Here is a 17,882-nt window from a genome sequence, read left to right as displayed (position 1 = left end):
ACAAATTATTGCTTTTTTCAAATAAAAGTTGTTCTTATAACTCTAAGCAGAGGAATATGTTGTTTCAAAAGACACTGTTCTAATTGAATTATTAGCACATTACATTAAAGATGCAGACTGTAAGTTTGGCACCCAGTGGTTGAACTAGGTATTGCCCTCCTGTATCAAAACGCACGAATACGCAGGTTGCCAGATTGACGTGAGTGTACCTGAATACCACCAGCTTCTGAACTATGATCACCTCAGGTACACCTCATGTGCTTTATTCAGTGCTAAATGCTAATAATGTAAGTTTGGAATGGAATTTTATATGACATTACATGACATACTACAGCAGATAGTTCACCTCAGATCTTGAAAATAAAATAAACCGTTTACAAAACAAATATCAATCATTCAGCATGTATATTATATATATATATATATATATATATATAATGTTAAAGAGGTTTAATATGTATTAAACACATTATAAACCTTACCATTTCATGAGTGAGTGCATATTCTGTGCTTCTGAATGGCTCTCTTTAAATTTCTGTCGTTCTTTCGTCTGGTGCGATCAGCCAAATTGCTTATTACTGCAAATCTCATCACTGAGCATGTTGTTAGGACACGCGGTTACAGTGTAACCTGCTTACCTAATGTTTACTCTCGTAATATTTATATAATTTGCAAATGAATAACTTGTAATGAAACTAGTAATCTGCGTCTCATTTGGGAGTGTGCTACTGTCCACCGGAGGTCGCATTTCGATTGCGGACGCATGCTTGGAGAGCCTTCATGACTATATGAATGAAATACACTGTATTTTTATGTCTTAGAAGAGTCAAAATTTACAAACAGCACCTTTAAAGTAGTGTACACTGAGGCAGCTCACTAGGTTTTTGAGTAGAGTCACTATGTGCAATGAACAAAACCAGAGCACAACAACATGTATTAAAAGTACGGCACAACTAAGAGCAGAAATGAGTCAGATCTCACCTGTCTGCGGAGTGTGCGTGAGAGAGTGTGTGCCCGCCGAGGTGGGGGAATTCGTGGGATGCTCTCTGAGTCTGATAAACTGTGAGGACTGATGGGTCGGAACAGATCGCTGGGCACAGTCAAGTGCTGGCTGGGTTCTTCTGTTTGAGACTGAACAGAGCCTGTAGACCCTGAGACACATTTAATAAGACAATTACTGACCTCTGCATTAGCAACCATGATTAAATCAGATGTGGAAGTAAAACACGGATCTGCACCTGTCTGAGCGAGGTGAGGTGAGGCTGTGTGGGTGCTGTGGTTTGAGTTGGACTGCAGCGGCAGGAACATGTAGCTGTCATTAGGTAGAGAATGTGTGCGGCCTACTGAGGTCTTCTTCACGGATAGCAAGTGTTCATCCGTCGGTTCATTTGCCTGCCGGGTGTCTGGCGGATCTGAAGGATCTGTGGTCTGAGGAGCATTAAAAGAAAGCCAAGGTTAGAGTTGGTACTTGTGTTTTGGAGAAGCAGGGGCCCTTATGAACACATGGACGCACACGCAAACACACTGTACCTAATACATAGAGGCTGGACTGGTTAGCATACGATGAAAGGCAAACATCACTACGCACTAGACACAGGGAGGAGACTGATCTAGAAACATGTTCTCATCAATCAGGTCGTATCAATGCAAATGCACATTTCCTGTATGTCTATTAACGAGACTTCTCATATCCCTGTACAACTAAATGAACAATGGTGAAAGAATAATTTTCATATTTATGTAAATGTTGCTCTCAGAAGTAAGTATGGTGTCTGGATGTTTGACATAAGTATATTATTGGAAATGTATTTCTAGTTGTCTTTTTCTAATTGAAGAGCTTTAGTGGTCTGGTTTCATTTACAAATTTGCAATATATTCTCAATGTCAATAATAATAAATGTGAAATGTTTTTGTTAACCTTTGTGAGGTCTTAGAATTTTGTATATTCTGTTTGTTCTAAGGCTCTCAATATCCGATAGCTCATTGTTCGGGGCTATTATTTATTAGTGGGCCTACCAACTACCTATCTCTGCCTGCCCGGCGGGGCAGTGGGAGAAAAAATATATTTCAATGCCTTTACATTTTCTCACAGAGTGGGTAATTATGTACAGTTGAGGTCAGAATTATTAGCCCCCCTGTTTATTTTTCCCCCCAATTTCTGTTTAAAGGAGAGAAGATTTATTCAACACATTTCTAAACATAATTATGGAAGCACGTTTCCACCACAGAATAATTAAAATTTTAATCATTTTAATAAATTAAAAAATTAACAGAATTCTGGGTTGTAAAGTTGCAATACTGAGTTATAAAGTCAGAATTCTGAGTTATTAAGTCAGAATTCCGAGTTATAAAGTCAGAATTCTGAGTTGTAAAGTTGCAATTCTGAGTTATAAAGTCAGAATTCTGAGTTATTAAGTCAGAATTCCGAGTTATAAAGTCAGAATTCTGAGTTGTAAAGTTGCAATTCTGAGTTATAAAGTCAGAATTCTGAGTTGTAAAGTTGCAATTCTGAGTTATAAAGTCAGAATTCTGAGTTATAAAGTCGCAATTCTGAGTTATTAAGTTAGAATTCTGAGTTGTAAAGTTTTAATTATGCCAATTGCACCATTTGGTTTAAATAGCAGTTATAAACCACTAGCTGTAGGTTGCGTGATTCTTCCAAAAGTCTAAAATTAAGATTTCTTTATTTTTTATCTATTATATGTGTAACAATTATATGATTTACATTTTGTCGCAGCTGTTATTTGTTTCATATTGCAAGCGTGCCCACATGTGGTGTACTTCAAGCTGCATACATGTAGCGTACATAGACATTATAAAGGGCTAAAACTACAAAGGCTGTATTAGTTCATATTTCAGTTCAGTAAAAGTGTTAACCAAATACTTTGTCCTCCTGGCCTTTATTGGGAAAACTGGGCTGCCAATCCATACCACATCACAAGTAGAGAACCTAAAGAAAGAGTCTTTAACACTTCATTTATGGCCAATCGCCATAACAAGAAATTTCTTTAAAACTCACAATTCTGACTTAATAATTTGGAATTCTGACTTAATAACTCAGAATTGTGACTTTATAACTTTATAACTGTGGATTTAGAATTGCTGGAATATCAGATTAACCTTTTCGGACTAATGCTATACGTCTTACAGCACCTGCTGCACCATTCCCAGTGGATACATATCAACAAATATACAAAAAAAAAACATATCTTGAAAGAATGATCATGTGATTATATACAATAAAAATATTTATATTATATACAATAAAAAAATTGAAGATTTGCAAAAAGTGGCTGAAAAATCTCCTAATGTAAGCATTACATTTCGCAATATTTTGCTAAATTTAGAGTATTTGCAATTGATAGTTTAAGTTTGTAATTTATGAAGTGTAATCCAAATGCTGCTACTGATACTGTGTTGAAAATTGAATCACATTAAGCCTCTTGGACCATATTTATGAATTATGAGCAATTCCAGCATTATGGATGTGACATTTGCAGTAAAAACTCAAAACATAAATTATCATAGAATGTATATGTTAGCATTAAATTCTGCTTATCTGGTTACGTTTTCCAAAACAATTAACCACAGAGTTATGGGGTCAGAAAAATAGCAATCTGTAAACATTTTTTATATTTTAATTGAGGAAAATAAACATGCTTTATGGATGTGACCAAAAAAGTCTGCGAGTTTACAGTATACAACTTACTTTGTAGAAATTCTCTGAATAAAACTGCACAACCCAAAAGAAATAATGCTAATCAAAAGTTGGCTTTCTAAGGCATTGTTAATCTGTGTTCAAAAAAATGTAGTTCCCCTGCAAAGTCTTGCATTCTATAACGAAGAGCAGGTGTTGAGGATGGCACATAAAATACTAGGAGACAGCACACACGCCTTAAACAAATATTTTGAGAGGATGCCCCTTGGGCAACATCTAAGGACAATAAGATGTTCCACAAATCGTTATGAATTTACTTTTGTGCCTGAAGCAATTCGGTTACGTAATAAATGTAGCTAATCCATGGATTAATATTTATTATTATTATTATTATTATTATTATTATTATTATTATTATTATTATTATTATTATTATTATTATTATTATTAATCATTAATTCTATTTTTAACTGTTAAAAAAGATATATAACTTATTATTTTTATTGAATTTTATATCATTCTTCTTATTTCTTTCATTTATTTTTCTTTCAGTTTTTTGTTCATGTACTTGATGTTAAATGTTGGTGTTTATTGAGTTAAGTGTGTCATTCTTGTTATATGTAAAGCACCACCATGTCAGAATGAATTGCCCCAAGAGGATTAATAAAGCTTTGAACTAAACTATAGAACAAATCGCCACTTGTATGACTTTGGTAAACCAAACGTAATTGTTTGAAAACATTGACAGACATTTTTGAGTATTGCTACAGTGCTGTAAAATACAAGCTAGGGCTGGGCAATTAATCGAAAAGTAATCGAAATGGACATTTTCTTAGGTCATATTGTTCGATTTCTTTCCCTACCACGTGTGGTTTATACTTCTGCGTCGAGCTCATGCGTATGGTCAGGCGCAGCCTTCGCACATTTGCATACCCTATATAGGTAACGTATACTTTCTACTTTTAATATGAAAAACACTGAAAATTATTTATTTTGTTTCCAAAAGTGCAAGTTATTTATTTTATCACTTTTTTTTCTAATAAAAAAGTGACTTGGTCTTAGACCTTTTAGACTGTTGGTTTTAATTTCATTTGTTTAATGTTGATGTTTAATAAATAATCTTAGATAGTAGATGTGTGTGTTTCCTGTAGTTATTTTTAAAATCAAGTAATGAACCCTTCATATAAAAATCTTTCAGCTGTAATGCGAGCATATTTACTGTACAAAACCTGTCAGTAAACTATGAGGGATAAAAAAAATAAATAAACAAAATAATTGTTCATTAATTATAATCGAGTTAAAATATTAAGTTATTTGAGATTTTGATTTTAGGCCAAATTGCCCAGAGCTAATACAAGACTACACAAAAAACTTAAAAAAAAAAAAAAAGAGTTTTGCAATTTTTTTTATTTATTTATTTTTTTGATTGCAAGCTTGATATTTGTATGGAATTGCTTTTATGCCTCTTGTGTACTTAAGCTTGAAAAAAAATATTTTTTTTACTATTTATTGTCATTCTTGGTGATTAAAAATGAAATATCATTAGCATTTATGATAATCTCTTTCTGAAGTGCCCATGCCACCAACAGTGCAGCATCTCAGTGCAGAGTTGTTCTCCGTTTCATCCACATAAATACAACAGAGAAATGAGAACAGGCTGGATCTGAATCTCACTCATCTGAGAAATGCCATGTATAAATTATTTATGGATCTATGGGCATAGTTCTGAGACAATGAATATGAATTGAATTGCGAGGTGACAGAAACCATCAGCCTCCTCCCTTCAGAAGCTGCGCCCAGAGCCTGCAGACAGCAGAAGCCAACCCTAAACCACACTCTTGTGTTCTTTCAAGAGGAGAACACTTCAGTTTAAATACACAGAAGATAAAATCATCAACACAGGTAAATATGCAGACAGACAGGTCGAGGATGCAAACAGGAACATCTAAAAAGTATGGAGAGCCAATGGAGAAGAGGTAGAGGTTTGGCCTTTAGATGTGTCAGAGGAAGAACATGGACATGTACAGTAGCTGGAGAAACCCAGACAGGTGAGGAGCAGATTGACAGGCAGTAATACTACTCTACTGGACTGGAACATACAAACACCAGGCTAGTGGGAGACGCACAGGTAAAGAGAGAGAGAGAGAGGAGCGGATGGTTAGAACCCCCAAAGTTCCAAACACACTCGCCTCTCAGCTCTGCAGAAAGTCTTTTACTATAACTGGGGAAAATGCCAAATGTCTAGCAATTCATCAAGTTTCTGAACATAGATAACTGTAATGGTTTTGGTATAATTCAGTCATTTTTAAAGTGAAAGTTAATCCTAAAAATTTACATTTACTGCCCATTTACTCACCCTAAAGTGGTTCCTATGGGTTTATGTCTTCTGTTAAACACAAAAGAACATATTTTGAAGAAAGCTGAGAACCTATAGCCATTGACTTCCATTGTAGGAAAAACAACTACTACGGAAGTCAGTAGTTCCAGGTTCCCAGCTTTCTTCAAAATGTCCCCTTTGTGTTTAACAGAAAAAAACAGTAATAATATAATTCCTTACATATAATTTATCCTTTTTCTGGAGACTCAAAGCGCTTTAAACATTCGGGGGAATCTCCTCATCCAACACCAGTGTGGAGCATCCACCTGGATGACACGACGGCAGCCGTATTGTGCCAGACCGCACACCACACATCAGCTGATTGGTGAAGAAGAGACAGAATAATGAAGCCAATTATGATATGGGGATGGTTAGGAGGCCATGATCTACAGAAACCAGTGGGAAAATTTGGCCAGGATGCCAGGGTTAAACCCCTACTCTTTTTCGAAGGACATCCTGGGATTTTTAAAGACCACAGGGAGTCAGGACCTAGGTTTAACATCTCATCCGAATGACAGATTGGAAAGGATTGGAACAAGTGAAGGCCAACTAAATAATAGCAGCATTTTTATTTTGGAGAAGTAAAAGAAGTCAGAAGGTAGCTTGAAGCTAGCTTGTCATTTTCTAATTTAATGTACTTAATTTACAGTTGGGCTGCCCTTTTAAAGTTTTAAATAGTTGATTCTGGTTGTTCAGTTGTGGCATTTAGAGGTCAAAGATTTTGTCCATTAAAGTTATTACATTCAGTCAATACATTAAAGCTAATTGGGATTGTATACTTATGTAGTATAGCTTGATTTATATTACATGCAACAGTTTATTGGATATTCTAAAAGTATATTAATGTTTTATTCATAGAAAAAAATATGCATTTATATTTGTATAAAAATGTTATCAAAGCCATTATTAAAGAAACACTCAAGCTTTGTTTTGTATAGGCACCTTTTTTGGAAGTTGAAAAATTAATCTTTTTCAAAAAAGTGGAGTATTCCTTTACATTGCTAAAAGACAATAAAGAGAATTTTTAATAAACAATAAAAAAATACTTATAATTTATTTAGAATATTTTATTTTTCAGGTAATTGTTTTGACCATTCATCAAATAATCAAAACTGCATCATGATTTCCCCCAAAAGTAAAATAATAATTAATTTGAAATAATTGTAGATGCTGATTTGGTGAAATAAATTACATTTACAGATATATATTCAAGAATTTGACAGAAATGTATTGTGTAGAAATTATGTGGCAGTATTACTATTTTTATTTAGCATACCAAAAACAGTCTTAATCAAGATTTGAAGAATGTTAAAACTCCATTAGCTTGTATGGAATTATTTTTGGCTTAATATACTAATCTGTACTAATGTACTAAAGGCCAAAAAGTAAAGCAGGGTGGAGAGGGCGGATGTCTTTGGAAGCAGTGTAAGGCTGGGAGGCCGGAGTGGATAATGAACATTGCTCTACTGTTAAATACATTGCACTCCTGACTGGTTAGTAAGAGGGGGTTAAAATCATCTGGGACAGAGTCATCCGTCAGAGCTAAGGACCAGGATTTCTCCGATGCCAGAGATAGAGCCTCCATCTCGGCTAGAGGAATCTAAAGAAGAAGAGACGAGCCAAGAGTGAGAAGGGCAACCAGCACATGCATATAGTTAGAAGAGACGCACAGGCTATCACACATGTTAGTGCCAGTTAATAAATACAACAATTCAATGAATCAGTGCGTGGAAAGCCTCTTGGATTTGAATTGAGAAGGTGTTTTAAATTCACTTCCTCTGAGTCAAACAGAACTAGAATTGCAATACAAATCTCAATGTACAGCAGAATTATAACTTTATTTTTAAGGTAGTAAAGTTGAGTTTGTAAAAAATTTTTTTTACATACTGTAGGCTTGACAAAGCCTTATTTGACAGTATTGAAGATAAATCGCTAGACAGAAATGGGTACCTGTACTTAAAACAGATTATACATTTTGAACCAACGATTTTGTGTGTTTTGCAGCCATGTTATTTCAGTAAAACTTGAAATTTAAATTTTTTAGAAATCTGTGTAAACCAGTGAATTGCCACCCATGTGGTAAACATCTATTCATTTTACACGATTTCTGATGAGTTTTAAAAATTTGCTGAGATTTTTAATGAGATGTTTGTAAATCTAAAAAGAAGAATACTATTTAACAGTTCCTTAACAGCCTGTTTAGACAAATCCTGTACAGTTTTTGTCAGTGGCTTTGGTGCATTTCTCACTACACTGTTTACATTTGCAGCAGTTAATGCATTTCTCAAAACAATTAGTCATTTGTGCACATCATAGTAGCAGTTTCTCATTTCTTCTAATAAATTGCAAATGCTTTTGGACATGCATCAATTGCTTTCATACAACTCTCTGCTGTTTTATAACATTATCATTTGCTTATGTCATGTCAGTCAAAATTAACTAAACTTGTGAATGCTGAATAGTCATTCCATAGAAAACTAATAGTCCTCATTTTATTACTTGAGTCATTACATACAAAAATGGTGAACTAGTTGTCAAAATCTGTCAAGCAAATTTTATAAAACTTTTTAAATCTTTTTTTTTTTTTTCCTGAAAATGCCTTCTAAATTGAACAATTTTCTGAATGATTTACAGACCTGTGTATGTTGTAGGTTCAGTTCCAATATGTACTGCAATATTGTTTACAGTTGTGCACTGCTCTACCCAAAGGAAGTTTATGTTTGTTGTAAATAAGAGTGTATTTATTCTTTTGCACAATGGTGTGAATAAATTAGAAAAATTGTGAAACATACATATTCAGTGTCTTGTACTCAGAAACCTCACTAAATGGCTAACTTTACTGTAGTTTTCAAATGGCTGTGCAAATAGTATACAGTGCTGTCTTGAGCATTTTCAGGGAGTGTCATCAAAATCTGACTTTTTTGCATTGGAAAAAAATTTACAGAGTAAACGGTCTTAATGAAAACATGACAAAGCCGTTTGACTATCTTTTCATAAACAATGGTGTCTGGACTTTTCATCTTGATGACACTGACACTTTCATTGACATCAATACTTGCTTTTAAGGAATGAGCTCATCCATTTTGAGCAAGTGACACACTTTTGCAGGTTATCAACTAGGTTTTGCAGTTTGTACTAATTGTTTTGAGAAATGCGTTAACCGTTGTGCAAAAGTAAATAGTGTTGTGTGAAATGCACCAAAGAAAATCTGTCATAAACATACAAAAAGAGCCTTAAAATGTATTAAAATATTTTACAAATACATTCAAAGAACATCTCAAATTTAGTTTTCATGTATATTTGCCTGATATTTGTTTAATTGATAGTTTTGACCAGCATGTGGTGTATCGTAAAACATTTTGCATAGCAGTTGATTTTGTTCTGCACAGATAGATAGATAGATAGATAGATAGATAGATAGATAGATAGACAGATAGACAGACAGACAGACAGACAGACAGACAGACAGACAGACAGACAGACAGACAGACAGACAGACAGACAGACAGACAGACAGATAGATAGATAGATAGATAGATAGATAGATAGATAGATAGATAGATAGATAGATAGATAGATAGACAGATAGATAGATAAACACCCTCCAGAGCAGCTAACAGAATGCATATACCAGTAGCCATGACCGACATTGACAGATAATGTTTAATTGGCTCTCAGATAATAAAAATCAGTTCAGATACTGAACTCAGTTACCCCTGAAGAGAAATAATGTGAGGAAAAAGTTTGCAGGCAAAATCCTGCATGCTGCAGCATATAACTGACCCTGAGACTTTGGACTGGTACATTTTGCAAAGTCACCAAAATAAAAGAGCCAGCTATTACCATAAAGACATTACAGAATCTCCAATTACATAAAAAAAAAGCTTTTAGACGCCTCAAATTTAGCGATGCTAATGCAATTTAATGAAATATTTCCCTCTGAAACAGAGCAAAAGAGATTTTCTTGCATAATTCAACAGCTGGTCCAGCTCTCTATCGATCCACATATTACCTTTTCGACTCCAGCCTGATGAGTCCATCACTTTTTGGGCTATTTATGATCTTGCCAATGAGGCATAAATTTGCAAGACTTAGTCACTCAAATGGCATCAGAAAATAAATAGCAAAGCAGAATCGAACCATTGTCTCTTAAAGAGTGTCAAACAGCAAACGTGTTTTAACTGGCACACACAGTTCTGTCCCATTATTCAAGTTTAAATGCTTCTAAGAGAGAGAAGAGAAAGAGACAGAGAGAGAAGGCAATGCTGAGTGAATGGGGGAGACATTGACCTGTTTCTCAGTGCAGTGTTTGCTGGGAAGGGGGGGCAGAGCGTAGTAGTGGCAGATGGAGCCAGACAGGTTGTCCATGAGGCTGAGCTCTCCTTCCAGTGAGCCCTGGATCACCAGGGAAACTGAGTCAAACATGGGCCTCCGCTAAAAGACCCAGCGTGTGGCAGACAGGATGAATGACGGAGAGAGAGAAAGAGAGCAGATAGAGACAGAGGCAGAGGCAGAGGAGATGAGGACGGGTGACGAGAATGACATCACACAGAGAAAAAACAGAGGAGAAATGAAGAAAGGAGAGAAGTTTGCAGACTGTAACACAAGCAGCCAGAAGGAAGATTCACAAAGGACAGTTTACCTCAAACTTACCTTGTTTTTACAAACCTATATATCTTTGTTCTTTTATTTAGAAAATTGTAATATATAGAAAATTGTAATATATATATATATGCATCAATAGCATGCTTTCCCTTATTGAACATGATCAATCTGCATTCACTGGGTCACGGATTAACTGTAATCTGTTGTATTTATCATCTGTCAGTCCAGAGTGAATTGACTTTTTGGAAAAAAATGAGGTGAATACATTTTAATTTCAAGTTGTACCACACTAGCACAGTTCATGTGCCAATCAGATGTATTTCTCACAAATGAAACACTCAATGCTACTACTGGCATCCACGAGGGGGAACTAGAGCTCTATGAACATTTATCCTGATGATAAGTCAAAAATCCACACAGACTTACTTCAGAAGAGAGCTGGAGGGACAATGTCATTGTTAACTTAAAAAAAGGCTGGTATTTTCTGGAAATAGCCAGCCTGCATTAAAAAAAAAAAGGCCTGCATCACTACTTTCCCATGGCATCAGTTTAACCTCTGACCACTGACAAGCAAACAACAGGCACATCTCCATACGTCAAACAAAAACAGTGGACTTCCCCGCTTTAAAAATAACAGTCTTGTGTTTTAAAATGTGCCTTAAAAGCCTAATGCATGTAATTAATGATCTGAAGAACATTGTAAATATTAAATATGCAACTTACGCACACAATCTACGTGGTATATTTTTTGTTGACACATTACATTAACCTACATGAAAAGAAGTCAATTGTGTGATTTATAGAAATGTTGATTTGTTATGGGATGTTCAGGTTAAATAAGAAAAATAACAGAATATTCTTTGGAGAAAATGAGAATTGTTTTTTCATTGTTTATCCTCCTGTGACTTTCTTCTGTGGAACATAATACTGGATATTTTGAAGGATATTTGCAACAAAACAGTTATAGTATAGCCTAATACAGGGACATTTATCCAAATACATTTTGTTCTACAGAAGAACCTTCAAAGTGTTGAAGGTTTGAAAACAACAGAAGAGAGAGAGTGTTTTTTTTCTCCTAGTCAATTTAGGTTCTTTGCAGCTAAATAGAGTAGAAAATTATTTGTATTATGCTTAAGCAAAAATATCAAGTCTACAATTATCCACAGTAAATGGAATCATTGCATTGCAGTGGAAGCATTGCATTGCATAAACGTTGATGCGGGTAGGACTTGATTAACTAATAATCCAAGCCACACAATAGCATCAGATCACCCTGGATCCCGTCCACCTAAACCCCCCAAAAATGTTCCACTGGCTTTTGGATAAATGTAAATAGGGAAATAATCTTTATTTGTTCATTTTCTTTTCGGCTTAGTCCCTTAATTTATCAGGAGTCGTCACAGCAGAATGAACCGCCAACTTATCTAGCATATGTTTTACGCAGCGGATGCCCTTCCAGCTGCAACCAAGTGCTGGGAAACACTCATACACTCTCACATGCACACACATACTGTACGCTACAGCCAATTTAGCTGATTCAATTCACCCTTCAGTGCATGTCGTTGGACTGTGGGGGAAACCGGAGTACCTGGAGGAAACCCACGCAATCACAGGGAGAACATGCAAACTCCACACAGATATGCCAACTGACCCAGCCGGGGCTCGAAACAGCGACCTTCTTGCTGTGAGGCGATTGCGCTACCCACTGCGCCACCAGAAATAATCAGCAAATAATCTGTCTTTTGTTTATAAAATAAATTGTGAAATTTGTGAAAACAAATTATTTGAAACTTTTACCATTGGCAGGGAAGTGCTGTTATGATAAAAAGTGGGAAAATGTCTCAACAACACCTTGGTATACAAAGTTCATCCACTTATTGGAAAATAAAGAAATTAAAAGTGGGATTTAATAAAGCATTTTAAGTCAAATGTAATTATAGCTTCTTGAGCTTGTGAATAAACCATGATGTACAGCAATGAATGCGTGTGTATTTTGTTATAACGATAAGTATGTACTCGATATCTTAGCATGTTCTGTACAACTTACATAAATTTATAGAGGTGTGAACCTACACTGGTCTCACGGTTCGGTTAGGATTATTATGCCATTGCTTCGGTTCAATTCAATATTTCGGTGCATCATGGTGCACTGACAATGCTTTCCATAAACAATGTGATATTTTACTTAGCAACACAATAATTCTTGTATTAAAATGTATTATTTATAAATATATTTATATTTGTATATTATGTGTAACACTGTACCTTTAATTTGACCTGCTCAGTGAAAACACTCTTATTGAATGTATCAAACAAAACCCATTACATGCACAGAACAACACGAGCATTTATAGCAAATAAACAAATGTAAATATTATCCTGCCTGCTTTTAGAGTGTTGTCAAGCGAGTTCTTAAATGCCTATGATTGATCACATTCTCAACAGAAAAGGCTCTGACTCTGTTTAGCAAACAGTGACACGGACACTGATGTTAAACGGCAGCTGTGATTAGCTGATCCATTAGGATCCACGCGGTGGAGAAAACTCGCTCTGCAGACACGCTTGTGTCTAGATCCACAAGTAACTTTATTGTTGTTGTAATAGCTGAGAGAAGATAAAACATTACCTAATGAACATGCCAGCAGGTCAAAGGGGCCACAGAGAGAGAGAAAGTTTAGCTTTCATTTTTCCTATTTGGGTTCTGATGTACTTCCCTGTCAGTGAAACACTGTCCAGCAAACTCAGTGCATTGAGCACAGTTATCTGCTTTTTCAATAGTTTGAGTTTTTTAATTACTCACTGTCTCCTTCCTCACCATAGTAAGCTATGTCATATAACGCGTATGTGATAAATGACGTCAGTACATAATAACCAGTTATGATTATTACTGAACCGACACCGAATTGTTCGTGTCTGCAAGGCGGTGCATTGAAGAAACAATTAATTTTGTCACCCTCACAAATTTAGCTAATACATTCTTTATAAGCTTCCCATAGAAAAACAACTACCTACAATGGCTGCTTGAGGGTTGTAGCTTTAGACTGATGTATAGTTTATCAATATTACTCATGTTCTTTTTGATGTAATCTATTCGTAAACACTGAAATGTTAAAAAAAAACAGCAGCTCAGTGTGTCCACATCCTGACGCTGGCTAAGTTAACCACCTTGGTTAACCAAAAATACATTTGCTTCAGGACATTGGAACTGAAGCTGCTGTAGTTTAAAGTTTTGGGTTCTGGCCTAATATACAGGCTTCTGTATTACCCTAATACAGTCAATAGCTTCAGCAAAACTAATGCAAGCAGGGCAGTCCTGATGGAAAATTTGTAAAGTATTATCTACAGTAGCTGATCTAAGATGATCATAAGCACATTTAACCAACCAGCACACAGACTCATCCATTAAATGATTCTGGAACTATCAGGTATACAGTACATCACTGACTTCACAGCATTTCTACTCACCTCTAATGGTGGCTCCAGATTCGGAGGTGGATCAGGATCTGTCCTTAAATGATCTTCAAAGTCTCTGCGTATGTCTGCTGTTGGGCTGTCTATGGGGTAAAGTGGTCCTGACAGATCTCGATGGTCTCTTGATATCCAAGGTGAACCTCCTGGTCCACCCAAATCACCAGAACCCAAACGTGGCATGTGCCCTCTGTGTATGTCTCTATCTCTACCTAAAGCTTCCATCTCCTGCTCCAGCTCCAGCTCGGCCTCCGCTTCAGCCTCCTTGGCCTCTTTGTTGCTTTCCTCTAGGTGCTTCATGAGCACAGCGATCACCACATTGACCAGCACAAACTGAGCCGTCAGCACAAAGGACACAAAGTAAATGGGGGACACTACCGTGTTGTAGCATATACCGGTGTCTTGGGAGCAGTCTCTGAGTGTATCCTGCAACATGGACACACAGAGTGAAATTAAATTAATGTTGAATACTTTGTTAATGATCATATTTGAAGGCATGCAACGCATTTACCATAAAACCATGTGCATCATTGAAATTCAGCACAATGAGCTGATTGTGTCCCACCTTCATAATGCCATTCCAGTTGTCCCCGGTGGATACACGGAACAGCAGGAGGAAAGCCATGCCAAAATTCTTGAACGTGGCATAACGGCCAAGACCTTCACAGGGGTGTAGCTCATCACATACTGGAGGAAAAACAAAATGCCAAAGGTAAGCCTTGGCTGGGAATGTGCAAATCTGCATATTTTCATAATAGACAAACACATCATTCTATGTGAATAATTGTGTGAAATACAATTAATGTGTTCCAATATTGTATTATTATTATTATTATTATATGTGGGTATGTATATTTCCTGAAGTGTCTTATGCATGCTTTTGGTAAGAAAGACTAGTATGGCCATATGGGAAACCTGTAATATTTTACATAAGTATACAGTACAAAAAAAAAAGGTTGATATTGAATAGCTTGACAATGTTATTAAAACATTTCCCAGACTCATAAGAAAAAGCAATCTTCATTCAAATGAGCTCAGGCAGCTCTTTTGATCTTGGCATCATGATACTATCAACGTCAGTGCTTATGAACAGCCTAGACCCGTAAGCCTAAGCAGATTGTAAAGATCTTTGGCATTCTTGCCCAGTCTATTGAGATTTATTGAATATACTGTAAGGTGGGACTTAAGGTGGGTCCTGTTGCCAGTAATCTGTCCATTGAAATATGTAAATGATACAGTCTTATGATGCTCGTTGCATGTTGCTGGTAGTGAATGCGGGCAGAATAATTAAATAGATTTAAATGTTATCATTTACTCATTTAAAATGCTATGTACCCCTCTCTATGAGTTTGATGAGAGGTTGTAACAAAGTCAAAAGTATGGTTTATTGTTTTTTTTTTGTTTTTTGTTTTTTTTTGCAGTTACTCCAAGGAGGAGATTTATCTAGGAATGTTTTGAAGATCAAAAAGATTGTAGTTAGTTGGAGGGTAGGAAGTTAGCCACGGAGTGTGCTTAATTTATTCTCATGCAAATGCAGCAGTAAGTAATGGCAATGTTTTATTTGAATGATTTCATTAAGCAACCAAGTGTTAAACAGTGCTGTTTATTGCTCAGCATTATGAAACAATTAAAAGAAAACGGCATCTGTGATGTCAAAATCCAAATGACCAATTGGCCATTGCATCACAATATGTTTTTATTGGTGTTCATAATAGATATTTTTCCAGTTCATGAGGATTGCTGTATAAGGTCTGTTTGCTGGAACAGACAAACTTTATTCTAATGAATTTACTCTAAGCCCAGTTACAACGCTTCCATACCCATTGTGGACATTCTGACAGTGGAAATGGGTCATCATAGTCAATCTGATTAGCTACACAGCCCCATATCCAGCAGAGTGTGATGTAACGTGTGTTATGTTACAAGTTGAGTGTGACATGCCAATATAGAGCTCCTGTTAGCTCTGAGCAGACAAAATAGCCGTAGTTGCCCTTTTGTATTGATGAGCTTTTGGTGTCCAACACTATTTTTTTATCTTTATTTCATAATTTTGAATGGAAGCAACCCACAGGCCTTGCAGTTTTAGAGATACCCAGTCAATGCCAAATCAACCCTGCCAATTTTCCCTTGCTTACCATTAAATCTACCCAGAGCTTAATATGTGGCCTTATTAAGAGATTATAAACAATATTGATTCAACTTTGACTGGTCATAAAATTTTGGCTTATCAGACCAACATTTCATGTAATAATTTTTTGTTTGTTGTTGTTTGCCAACTACTTATCAACCAGTCAACAATCCTAACCGATCCTCAGTTGGGACTGGACAGAAAAAAAAAGTTTGCCTTGCAGACAGTCAATCTCAGTTCAGCCAGCAGACTCCATATATTGAACTTGGACAGCATTGTAAAGCTGGATATGAATTATGAAGTCTCTATGTTTATCTTGAGCCGGCTGATTGGAAATGGAAATGACATCAACCCCAGTATTGTGCTGAGCTGCAATGAATCACGGCAGGCTGTATTCGGTAAACTGAGGCCAAATGTGCTGCCACGTATTTCTGGAGAAAATCTGCTGCAGGTATACCATATTTATGGTTTTTGCTCATACAGACAAGGTTGGAAAACGTTCAAAAATATGTGCAAGTGATCTTGACAGCAATTCTAAACAAATAAACTATAATAAATCAAGCATTTGAAAACAATTATGCAGCAGTGGAGGATTAAAGGGTTATGACATGTCTGACTAGATAGAACAAATCAAGGGTTTTCAAGATTTTCCAGGCGGACTTGATGATTTGAGAGCAAACTCTTTAAATTGTTGACTATTAGTCTGGCCTATAATAATGTGTGAATAGGCATGAATAATTTTAACATGGTACAGTTCATTTTGGCTTCTTAAATTTAGTTTTAACGTTAAATTCATATTGTGATTTTGAACAGAATTAATTTTTTTCCATTAAAAAAAAATAATTTTGTGCCAGCAGTAAAGACCCCCAAGGAATGTAAATCATTGTAAAATACTTTGTAAATAAAAGTTAGAGAAGGGAAGACCCTGAGAATTGCATAGATGCATGTTTTTGAGTCTGAGTGAATAAGACCATAAGGAGAAATGATCCTTATTTGTGTGTGTTTGGTTTGCTGTGCTTACTCAGGTCACCAAACAGCTCTACTCCCAGAGCAGCAAAGATGAAGAAAAGCAACATGAAGAGAAGACCCAGATTCCCCACCTGTAGAGAGAGAGAGAGAGAGAGAGAGAGAGAGAGAGAGAGAGAGAGAGAGAGAGAGAGAAAGCCAGGAGAGTTTGTCATGGAGGCAAAGAAGTGGCAGGGCAGACCTAGAAATACCACCTGTGAAAAGCCAATAACACAGAGCCCTGAAGTGGGAAGATGACAGCCGTGTTCCACCTGATTACAGCTTGCCAGGTTTGTAAACCTAAAAACTCAAACTATGCTGAAGTTGTGGAATACTGTAGTAGTAGTCACCCACATGCTAGCAGTTGGCGCACAAGCTTCAGACATGTTTTGGGCAACTTGTTTTCTGATCCCATTCCAATTTTCTCTGAATCAATAAGAAGTAGAAATATAGGCCACAAATTAAATAGGTATTTTTTTAATGTTCTTGGGCATATTTTACTTAATATAATGAATAAAATTAACATTTTTTCGTTTTCTGATTAAATTAAATAAGAAATAAATCCATATTTAAATAATTTAAGTAATTTCACTACCTTTATTTCAGTGGATGTATATATTTTACCACATCATTCCAGAAGA

General features: G+C 35.9%; 1 protein-coding gene across 1 annotated transcript in view; it reads right to left on the bottom strand.

The window, feature by feature from the left end:
- The window catches only part of cacna1g (calcium channel, voltage-dependent, T type, alpha 1G subunit), a 219,791-nt gene that overhangs the window by 7,271 nt on the left and 194,638 nt on the right, over positions 1-17,882 (bottom strand). Inside the window, exons 30-36 of the mRNA XM_056470083.1 lie at positions 17,258-17,336; positions 14,674-14,795; positions 14,106-14,534; positions 10,326-10,469; positions 7,513-7,635; positions 1,239-1,428; positions 982-1,151 (exon numbers count right to left, since the gene is read on the bottom strand). Coding sequence (XP_056326058.1) covers positions 982-1,151; positions 1,239-1,428; positions 7,513-7,635; positions 10,326-10,469; positions 14,106-14,534; positions 14,674-14,795; positions 17,258-17,336 — 1,257 coding nt within the window. The remainder of the gene's footprint in view (positions 1-981; positions 1,152-1,238; positions 1,429-7,512; positions 7,636-10,325; positions 10,470-14,105; positions 14,535-14,673; positions 14,796-17,257; positions 17,337-17,882) is intronic.

This window comes from Danio aesculapii, chromosome 12 (assembly GCF_903798145.1).
Source record: "Danio aesculapii chromosome 12, fDanAes4.1, whole genome shotgun sequence".
Lineage (NCBI taxonomy): Eukaryota > Metazoa > Chordata > Actinopteri > Cypriniformes > Danionidae > Danio > Danio aesculapii.
Note: the sequence above shows the minus strand (reverse complement) of the source record. Positions and strands in the feature narration are given on the sequence as shown.